The sequence below is a fragment of the Rutidosis leptorrhynchoides genome, chromosome 2, assembly GCF_046630445.1.
Source record: "Rutidosis leptorrhynchoides isolate AG116_Rl617_1_P2 chromosome 2, CSIRO_AGI_Rlap_v1, whole genome shotgun sequence".
Classification (NCBI taxonomy): Eukaryota; Viridiplantae; Streptophyta; class Magnoliopsida; order Asterales; family Asteraceae; genus Rutidosis; species Rutidosis leptorrhynchoides.
In genome coordinates this window covers 157,096,604-157,107,673 of record NC_092334.1, presented here as the reverse complement: position 1 = coordinate 157,107,673, position 11,070 = coordinate 157,096,604, and the positions used below count along the sequence as shown (strand labels likewise).

General features: G+C 35.9%; 2 protein-coding genes across 3 annotated transcripts; one reads left to right on the top strand and one right to left on the bottom strand.

The window, feature by feature from the left end:
• The first annotated feature begins 792 nt into the window (after window positions 1-792).
• LOC139891533 (protein HAIKU1-like) lies at window positions 793-2,791 on the top strand. Its single transcript, XM_071874507.1, has one exon. It carries the CDS (start codon window positions 1,263-1,265, stop codon window positions 2,400-2,402), a length of 1,140 nt encoding a protein of 379 aa, XP_071730608.1. The 5' UTR covers window positions 793-1,262; the 3' UTR covers window positions 2,403-2,791.
• A 2,357-nt stretch (window positions 2,792-5,148) lies between these two features.
• On the bottom strand, window positions 5,149-7,967 carry LOC139891532 (mitochondrial carnitine/acylcarnitine carrier-like protein). 2 transcript variants are annotated; one of them, XM_071874506.1, is made up of 4 exons: window positions 7,694-7,967; window positions 7,439-7,487; window positions 6,737-7,143; window positions 5,149-6,024 (listed from the first exon to the last, which is right to left on the bottom strand). In XM_071874506.1, the coding sequence occupies exons 3-4, from the start codon at window positions 7,126-7,128 to the stop codon at window positions 5,508-5,510; spliced, it is 909 nt and encodes a 302-aa protein (XP_071730607.1). In that variant the 5' UTR covers window positions 7,129-7,143; window positions 7,439-7,487; window positions 7,694-7,967; the 3' UTR covers window positions 5,149-5,507. The 2 variants fall into 2 exon arrangements, with proteins under 2 accessions (XP_071730607.1, XP_071730606.1); XM_071874505.1 differs by having other exon boundaries at window positions 6,737-7,128.
• Between the last annotated feature and the right edge of the window lie 3,103 nt (window positions 7,968-11,070).

Here is an 11,070-nt window from a genome sequence, read left to right as displayed (position 1 = left end):
ATCCCGGATATGATACTTCTTCTTCTTTTATGTTGATAAAGTAGCTCTTGGTTTTATGTTTGAGTTTTAATGTATCGTTCACGATTTCAGGGTTAAAAAGTTTAACGAACACCTGCCCATATGCAAGCTTCTGGTTACCAACAAGTTTACAATTATCTAGCTCGTAAATCGTCCCCCACCATTCCGCAATAGAGGTGAAGGTGTCGTCCGTTCAGCAATGTACGGGGACACCAGTGATCTTTAACCAAGCCATCCTTCCCTCTGACCAGTTCTCTTTATCCTATCTTGAAACTTTATCGAGCCATCTTCTTAGTGGGTGGTTTTGTTGCTCTATGACCGAAGTGTAGCAGCATGGCTGCTAAGGATTAACATCAAACTAAGACCCCCCAGGAGCTTGACATCAATGCCATGAAACCTTTCTTATTTGACAAGCAGTTCAAAGTTTTTAAGTACATCTAAGTTAATGGTTTCACACATAACAGTAGTTTTTAAGATTTCAGAATTGCTATGCTTCTCATCAACCACCACAGACTGTTAGATAACAAGATTGTTAACGGTCTCTTTACGTAAAGGATTATTTAAGGTGTAATTATAAAATAAAAACTATTTACATATTTAAAAATCAAAAGGACTAATCAAGATCTTTTGACATAACTAACCAAATAATTTTCTCTTTTTTAAATACGGAGTAAATAATACGGTAAATAAATAAAGAGAATGTTAAATACGTAGTAGTAGATAGTATGTGAGCCCAAACAAAGACAACAATACTGGGCCCACCTTGTCTCCCCCAAATTCCCCAATTATTCTTTTTTACACCCAATTTTTCAACCCTCAACTGATTACTTTCAAAGACAAAATTATCAAAGAAATTTTCAAATCTTACGCAATATTTCTCCGCTTTTGTAAGTCAAGTCATAAGCCACTTAATTCCCTTCTCACTTAATTTCAGTTTAATTGCCTCTGAAAACCTAATTTTACTCCCTAGTCTCTGAGCAAATCAAAGATCGTACGGTTGGTTCTGCAATTCATGTCGATTTGATTCAAAGGTGTGTTACGGTATCATCTTATAGCTTGTTTATTATTCTAGGGTTTGATTATTGGCTTGAATTGATTATTCTAGGGTTTGAATTGATTATTCTCATTACTTCTTATATTTAGAGTTAATGTTTGGGGATTTTGTAAGAAATGAAATGAATTGGAGTTGTTAGGGTTTTGTAATTGGTAATTTGAGAAAAAAAGTTTCAATCTTTGGATTTAAAATGGATAATTCTGATTATTCAAGAAATAGGAATAATGAGTACTTAGGGGTGAACAAAATTGGGAAAAATATTAGGAAGAGTCCATTACATCAGCCGAATTTTGCGAACCCTGCTAGGCAACAACCTCAACCGCAGGTGTATAATATAAATAAGAACGATTTTCAAAGTATTGTTCAACAGCTTACTGGTTCACCCTCGCGTCAATCGCAAGAGCCACTTCCTAGACCACCCGTGAACTCTCCTAAGCCAACTAGTACAAGGTTGCAACGAATTCGCCCATCACCTTTAACACCATTAAATGTAACCCGACCCCGATTGCCCATACACCATGCACCACCACCACCACAAGAACATATGGTTCCTCATCAAGGTCAAACACGGTCACTGCAGAACGGTGCAGTTCCTTTTAATGGTAGCAACCTTGGTAGGCCTCCTCTTCATGTGCATCAGCGGCCCCCACCGCCTATGGCAGGCCCACCTATGAACTCTGGCGATCATCCAGGGTACATGAATATTGCAGAGTCTCCGATCTCGCAATATATGCGTTACCTTCAGCATTCCATCACCGATTCAGCCCAAGGTCATCCGCCACCTCATTCACAGGGTCATCCGCCACCTCATCCACAGGGTCATCCGCCACCTCATCCACAGGGTCATCCGCCACCTCCTCAACAGGGTCATACACAGTATCAACAAAATCCTCAAGGCCAAAGTCAAATGCAAGGTCAACAATACCAGCAACATCTGTCATCTGGGTTGGTTCCATACCCACTTCCATCACCTCGGATGAATGGGGGCCCACCTCCTCTTCCATCACCTAGAATGAACGGGGGCCCACCTCTTCCACCACTTCCATCACCTCGGACGAACGGGGGCCCACCTCCAGCGTTGCCATCACCGACTTCGCAATTCCTTCTTCCATCACCATCTGGTTACTTAAATTTATCATCTCCTCGATCACCATACCCGTTACTTTCACCTGGATATCAGCATCCTCCACCTTTAACACCCAATTTTTCCTTTTCACCGATGACTCAACCAGGATCGTTTAATCCCGGGCTGCAACCTCCGCCGTCACCTGGTATGAACTTTCCGTCTCCAGGGTTTTTCTCCATGTTAAGTCCAAGATGGAGGGATTAAACGGACAACGCAAGTAAAGATGCTAACTTTGTACGGATTCATCATTGCAGCACCTTAACAGAATGCTGTAGAATAGTTTCTTTGAACTGGTCCTTGTTGTATTTGTTTTTCATTTCTGTTTATAGACTTTAAATGCTTGTTTAGAATATACAGTCGGCAACAGTTATCATCTGTTAGAACAAGTTTTACATTAGGTGTATTAGTGAAAATTCAAGAACAAATCCAGATTGTTGATGGTTGACCAGAAATTGCGGTCGAGTCATCAACTTTTGATTTGTTATGTAGCTCGTCTGCTCGAGATTCATCTCTGCTTTTAGTACCATCTCATGTACTTATTGTAGTTTATTACAGAATTTTTTTTTTCAGTTTATGGACTTATTGATATGTTAATCGTGTTCTTTATCTAATGCTTTGTTATTAATAGATGATAGATATTGGTGGTATTGAACTCGACACAAATATGTTTGGCTGTTTAATATGTCGTGATTGTTTATATAAGCTAAACAAATAAAGCTATTTTCTGTTAGAATGCCTATGCTAACTGTTCTCATCAAGGTTGCAAATATCGCTAAACTCGGTCAGGACTTTTTAGGGAGTACTTGACCTAGTTGATGTTGACCAAATATTGACCGACTTTTGACCGATCTTCCGAGTAATTCCGAGTTCTGACAGTGTTTTTTGAGTAATCCCGAGCTTGACTAGGTATTGACCAGCTTTGACCGAGTACTAATTGAGTTGCAAAAACCTAGTACTCGGTAAGTAATTCCGAGTTGTGCAACCCTGGTTCGAATTAAGATGCTGAAGGGCGACCTGCATTTATTCTACTCAGGCGGGGTGGAGTAAAAGGAGACAACAAACCCAGCCTCAACTCCAGCAAGCACTTGCTGGTTCAAGGTTAGGGGTGCACTAGGTTCAGACCTCAACAAGTGCTTCCATTTGTCTCCTAGCTCTGAACATGCCATGCCCTTGGATAGACCCTGTGGATCTTGTGCTGCTGAGTGACTTTTTTTAACAGCATCTATTGCATCAGCGTTTTAGGGAGTTAACTAGGGCGTTAGCGTGGTTGACTAATTAGTTTGACCTTGATGTTGTTGAAGTATTCAACTATCAGCTGTGCAGCCTCTCTTATTGTACTGGCGGTTAAGTCCTTTGCTACCTCTGCCATCTTCATGAAATGATAAGAAAAAAAAAAATGAACATAATTTAAAATATTTTACACTGTTTTCAACTCCTTAAGATTCCAAGCTTGATTAAATACATTTATACATGGTTTAAATGTATTAAGTATAGATTAATAAATAACACAACGGATCCAACACACAAATTATTCCAGAGCTTCAAAGAAGTTGATTTTAAATACCACTACCCTTTTTTCGAACGGCAGAAGATTATATTAATAAATAGCACTACTTATTCAAAAAATTTCGGTTTAAATGAAGAACGGACGATTAGCCAAAGTTAGGCAAGCTATAGTTGTAGCCCCTTAAGATTACCCAAACTTACGCATTACTGTACTATAGTTGTAGCCCTTTAAATAAAATTACGGAGTACATAAAATGAATGAGGATGAAGATAAACAATATACACTAAGGCTGCATTCTCGAGTTTTTTTAACGGTAGAAAGGAAAGGATTTCAGAGGAAAACTAATAAAAGGCGTTTCTCGAGTTTTTTTTAAGGAAGGAAAGGAATGGAGAGTAGTAGAGAGGAGTGGATTACGATAGGCTTTTTATTAATGAATGATTTCCGTCCATATTTGAGCGGATTAAGAAGGAAAAGATTATATACATCCCACTGTTGTTGCACATACAACCCACGTAATTTATTTTACAGTTTCACATGACTCACGATATTTTTAAAATCTTGAAATCTTAAAATCTTTAAAGTCACATCTTTTAGCAAGTTAACTAAACATATATTGTACTCTTGTAAACATCCGTATTTAAATAATATGGATTAAATGAATATATACATACTCAGTATAAAGCTAGACACCTACAAATATCTTTAGCTCCAACACATCAAAATCATGTTGCTATGGATAAAAAATTGGATGGTGCAGTACGGAGGATGTAGAGAGTAAGAAAAAATAGATGTAAGACATGAATATTTTTCCTTTCCTTTCTATTACTATCATTTTAACTCAAGAATACATAAGAGTTATGTTATATTACATTCCTTTCTATCATTTTATTCTCTTTTCATTTCCATCCAGCTGATACAGATTAACAAATAGTTACTGAATTGGCTATGGGTTATTTGACTTATCAATGGATGCCTATCACATAGACTTTAGTACATCTTCTACAAAATCAACAAACTTAAAGGTCAGATTAAGATGAGATTAGGCTTAATAGAGAGGTAGGCTAGTTGGTCACTACAGTCGTTCTTTTATATCTGGAACAGTAGTTTTTTTTTTTTTTTTTTTTTTTTTTTTTGGGTAAACCTAGCGACAATCATATTGGGTCCACTAGTGAGTAAAACCCCTGGGTGACGAGTCCTTCGAGCGACGAGACTCGTAAACGGGTGAATTGCGCATATTGACGCCCCATCCGGTCAAGAGCTAATTTTAATTCGATTATGGACGTTGGTGCGTTGCCAAGATTCGAACTTGGGTATCCTGCTTGACAGGGAACAATAGTTTTTACAATAGGTGCTATATTAGATATTACGGTATACAGTTTTATTGCATGTTTATGTTTCACACCAAAAAAGATGTTCGTTTAATACGCACAATGTGAAACTCAACATTACAACTTAGAATTATCAACAGTCGCACGTGTGTGTGTGTGTGTATGTGTGTGTGAGAGAGAGATTTCATATGTCAAATGAAATGGAACGTATATTGTAAAAAAGAAGCGAAAACATAAACAAACAACACCGAAACAAAAAACTATTCCAAGATCCTTTATGTTATTTGAAAGGTTAAAGACATAAAAGTGCGAGCTAGAAGCAACAATCGAAACTGCTCTTTGTGATGAGGTGTCATCGAATTCAAGTTATCAAAAGTTCCAAACACTTTTTATGAAAAAAAAAATGCAAATGAATGATGCATAAGAATCATCGTGAATGTAAACAACAATGGACCCCACGAAAACAAACTAACATCAACTGAGGCTCGATTTCACCATTTCGTAAGCTAAAAAGCAAGCAGCATTAGCCGGAACACTTCTCCCCATTGCAGGTCCAAAACCTTTATAGAAACCACCAACTCCCTCAGCTTTAAATATCTTTCTAAAAGCGTCAATCGAACCTGAATACTTAGGGTTCTTATAATCATCAATTTGGATCGCACTCTTGATGACATCAGTAGGGTAAACAGAAATCCAAAATGCACCTCCAGCTAACCCACCAGATACAATCATTGAACCGCGACCTAAACCAGAAGTGTCGGTCCCACCAGCAAAATACTGCTTCAGGGCTTCGTAAACACCAAACATGGCTGCGTTTCCGGGTACTTCACGAGCCATTGTGGGAACTAGTCCTTTGAACAGACCTCTAACTCCTCCCTCTGACCGCAGGACCCGTTTTGCCACGTCCATTGGACCACCATACTTCACTGCAGCAGTTGCTGCACCCCCTGGTTCGGCTACTGAACCCACGACTGTACTTTGGGCCTGCAGTCTGCATTTCAAAAAGTCTATTTATATATTATTATGGACATTAAAAGAAACTTGTCGGCTAGATGAGACAAACATCATGTCAATGAGTTGCGTAACAGGCCCAAATGTGCAACTTTTCCATTGTGGGCTGAATTAGTAAGTATATTCCTACTCGGTAAGTACTCGGTCGAACTAAGTCATACACGGTCAAACTTTGCTAAAACTTAAGATTACTCGGGAACTCGGCCAAAACTTGGAAGCTCGGACAAAAAATCAGCCAAAACTCGGAAAATCAATCAAAATGGGTCAAAACTCGGAAAATCAATCAAAATGGGTCAAAACTCGGCCATCATCGGTCAAAGTCAAAGTTAGTCAACATTTGCCGAGTACTCCCTAAAAGGTCCCGACCGAGTACTCCCAAGTAGCGATTTTTGCAACCTTGCTGACCAATTAGTGATAAAACGTAATCCAAATCGACTTACATCGGTAAATCTGTCAAATTACCACCTCTAGTGCTCTGACCTTTGAAGTCAGATATATAAGTTTCAATTCCGTGAGGGAAGTGTTACAACTTACAACAATGCTTGTAGCATATTACTTTAAATTAAAAAATATAAAAATCTCATCCTTTTCTTAAATATTTATTAATTAATCTGAAATTTAGTACGCTTGACTTTAGGTAGTAAGGTAGTCTTTGACTAAAGGAAAGTAAATTTGTGTACAAAAGTACTGACCTGCACTTAATTAGCTCGGTTGGTGTAGCCAAAATGGCGACAGCGACTCCAGCACCAGCTCCAGCAACCACTTGCTGGTTCACGGTTAGCGGTGCACCAGGTCCGGACCTCAAAATTGCTTCCATTTGTCCCCTAACTGTAAACAGGACAGCATTTAACGCTGCCACAGTGGCAAGAGGGGCACCCATACCTTTGTATAAACCCCGCGAACCTTCTGCTGCTAATGTTTGTTTAACTGCATCTATTGCACCAGAATATCTAGGGAGTTGACCAGGTTGTGGGACTGGTTGACTTTGGAGTTTGACCTTGATTGTATCGAACGGGTGCCCAACTATCAACTGTGCAGCTCCTCCAATTGTTCCGGCGGTTAAGTCCTTTGCTACTTCCGCCATCTGCAAGTTTAGATTCTACACATTGATTGGTTAAAACAAGAAAGACGGGCTCTAGGATCTTAAAAAAATCGACTTTCCATAATTAAAATATGGATTTCGACAACGTCACAACAAGAACTACAACAACATAGCAAACAATAATCATTTCATTCACATTGAAATGAAAAACCAGATCCAAACACATAAATTCAGCCATCATTTCACATATTATAGAGAAAGATAATGCAAACCACTGTAAATGTAACTAAATTAATAAGCAATAAATGGAACAAATTTAAGGAATACTTCTGTTTAACAATAAAGATCATACCTTTGTTGAATATTTAATGAACAGTAACACACCCTCAAAGAATCTTAACCTGTAGTAACAATAAAATGAAACATTTATGAGTCTAAAATGAATATTAAATTAGTCACCTAACATTAGATAGAAACAGAGTCAAATAATGGCAGCCATAGAATACACACTTACACATATATATACGCAACAATATTCTTACCAAACTTTACTCTAAAACTACCATAAAAAACCTTACATACATATAAAAAATGTAATCTTTTATACCTAATTGGTTATGGTTACGGTTATGGTTATGTGTTATGGGTTATGGGTTATGGGTTATGAATGGATATTATATAAGCATTCAGCGCACCTAATATTAGACTTAACAAGATTACAATTAATCAAGATCAAGATTAGGTATGAAATCTGAATCAAATATGAGATTAGGTCTATAAAGAATGCGAATTTGATTGTGTAACTGAATTAGTGTATAACGATTACAAAGATATAAATTTGAAGAAGAGTATTGATGTAGTGATGTGTCAGTGGTGATGAAGTTAAGAAGCTGCAGAAAAGTTTATATGAAACGGCGATCTTGTAGTTAGCCCCACCCTAATTTTATGGGCATATTCAAGAGTTGCCATATGGGGTGATCCACGTGTCAATAAAATAAAATAAAAAGTTTATTCTTAAAATGACATAAAAGTTGTCATATTTTGACTTCAGTTTTTATCGTTTATTTTAACATTTTTAAAGATAAAGATTAAATATTTAATAGTTTGTTTAGATTATGGGTGCGTTTTCAGAGCTTATAAGGGTATAGGGTATTATTTTCTTATAAGCTCTTACTATAAAACTTTGTTTGGTATAGCTTACTAGTAGTTTTCTAAAAACATAAGCTCTATAGATACAAACTACTTAAAAAACAAGTAGGTATTAGCTGAATAGTAACCGGGTGTGTTAAAACATCATGAGGTGAGACATGTGTCCCAAGTTCGATCCTCCGTATTGGTTTCAGTGAAAAGTTAAATAGAGTTTTGCGTGTTCGTGACCCGTGAATTAATTGTCATTGTGTGTGACCCGTGAATTAATGTTCTTTGATTTCCTCTTTGACGATCCTAATTATGCGATATGAATTGGTGTCTTAGCCTTGGGCACTCGTCAGTGATGCGAAGTTGCTGTTAAGAAAAAAGTAACTTATGAAAAAGAAGTAGAGTTTAAAATACATAAAAATTTACTAAAAAACCCCTTTAATTAATACCTAATCCGTCCCATATTAATAGTCCACAGACAAAAAACATACAAATTAAGAAAATGTCATAAAACTATTGTACTTTCTGTTTACTTTTTAATTTTATCCTTACCTTTTCTTTATCATTTAATCATATCCACATAAGCTTCTTATTCTTTTCTATTTATAGAAGCGAACTATTAATCTAGGACATCCCAAAATGGAATACTGAACTATTAATATGAGACGGAAGGAGTATATTATTTTACAATTTCTATATTTTATCATTTTAAAATCATATTGCAACAATAAGCTTCCAGTTCAAATTGGTTTATGAAACACTTAGAGTGCTTCCAATGGTGACAGCTTACTGGCTGCCACATCAGCGTCACATCAGTACTTTCTTTCAATGACTAAACCCTCACAACAGTGACATCTTTCTTCAATATTTTTTAATTACTTTTCAACTGTTATAATATAGAATATATATTATATAAATGGATAGTCAATTATTGATACACAAAAGTAATATTATTGTATTACTTAAACTTGTGATATTTTTGCTATAAATAGCCATGAATGCAAGCATTAAACTTGCACCATTTCTCACACTTACAAAGTGTTTCTTTCTTTCTCTCCATTATCATCTTTGTTCTTACACTTCATTATTAGTATTCTTAATCAAGAATCAAATCACTAAAGGTAGTTATAAGCCTACTGAATTATAACACGTTATCAGTACGATAATCTTAATACTAAATATGGTTGGCTCTGCCACCTAAATGATATATGGTCGGTTATACCACCTGAAAAATATATGGTCGACAATGTCGCCTAATTATCATTTATGTTACTAACATTTATATTTCTATTATCTAACATTTATATGGGCGACATTGTCGCCTAATTATCATTTATGTTTATTAATATTTATATTTCTGTTATATAATATTTATTTATGAGTCTACACATAGTCGACACTGTTGCCTACTTATCATTATGTTAACTTAAATTTATGTTTAGTGTTTATATACTTATGAATATAAATTGACTCTAATTTATCATGTTGTTTGTTTTAATTTTTGATAATAGAAAATGTCAAATCTGGAAAAGCTTAAATTTACTCCTTTAGAATCAACTGGAAACAACTACATGCCATGAGTTATAAAAGTAAAAATGCATCTTAAATCAATGGGCATTCTTGAAACCATAAATGAAAACAACACTTGTTCTGAAAAAGAACAAGCAACGGCATGCTGCTTTATTCATCAACATATTGATGAATGCTTACAAAATAATTATGTGACTGTAGAAGACCCCATGTTTTATGGGAAGGTCTCAAAAGCAGATTCAATAATCAAAAAGAAATTTTACTTCCAGCTGCTATGGAACAATGGAGAACATTAAGGTTCCAAGACTTTAAGAAAGTAAATTAATACAGCTCAGCTCTGTATAATACATGTTCACAACTTAAATTCTGTGGACATGAAATAAGTGATGCAGACATGATGGAGAAAACTTTCTCCACAATGAATGCTGCAAACATCACAATGCAAAGAAATTTGAGAATCCTAAAGTTCAAAACATATCCTGAACTTAATTCATATCTCTTAGTTGCAGAGCAAAATGATGAGCTATTAATGAAAAATCAGCAATCCCGTCCTACTGGTACACTTGCAATCCTTGAAGCAAATACTGCAAATAATTATAAACAGGGATAAGGACGCGGGCAAGGTCGTGGTTATAATAACCATCACCATCATCATGCCAAAAGCCATAACTATGGTATAAACCATCCTTATGGTAATGGTAATAGGCGTGGATGTGGTCATGGTCGTAGCTGTGGTGGTCAAAGAAATAATAATCCACGAAAATATAAATATCAACCACTAAACAAGCTCACTAAACAAGATGTTGAAGAAAATTCTTCTAAAAATTTTGAAGAATCTTGCTACAGATGTGGTAGAATGGGCCACTGGGCTAATACTTGCCGAACATCTAAACATCTTGTTAAGATATATCAGGATTCGCTGAAAGATAAAGAAAATGAAGTAAACTTTGTGGATAACCTCGATCCAACAGTCACTGAGAAACCATTAGATTTATATCAAGATTTCTTGAATGTTTAAGTTGTTGTGTGTCTTTCGAAAAATAAACGATTTAATATCGTCTGTCTTTGTCATTATGTTTGCTAAATGTTTCAGTACTATCTATTTGCGTGTAAAATATTGTGTAATATTAATATTAATGTACTCACTATTTATTTCTTATATATGAAGTTCAATATGAATTTTGCTGGAATACAACATCAATCAAGTGGTGGAGATCTCTGTATAGCAGACAGTGGAACTACACACACTATACTTAAATCCGAGAAATATTTTATTGATCTAAAACCAACGGAAGGAACTATATATACAATATCAGG

What these genes read in the sequence shown, in the direction of transcription:
- LOC139891532 (XM_071874506.1), bottom strand. Translation starts at nt 7,128, where the DNA reads ATGGCGGAAGTAGCAAAGGACTTAACCGCCGGAACAATTGGAGGAGCT. An exon ending in ACCGAGCTAATTAAGTGCAG is followed by an intron (nt 6,025 to 6,736) that starts GTCAGTACTTTT and finishes TTTGAAATGCAG; the next exon opens with ACTGCAGGCCCAAAGTACAG.
- LOC139891533 (XM_071874507.1), top strand. Translation starts at nt 1,263, where the DNA reads ATGGATAATTCTGATTATTCAAGAAATAGGAATAATGAGTACTTAGGG.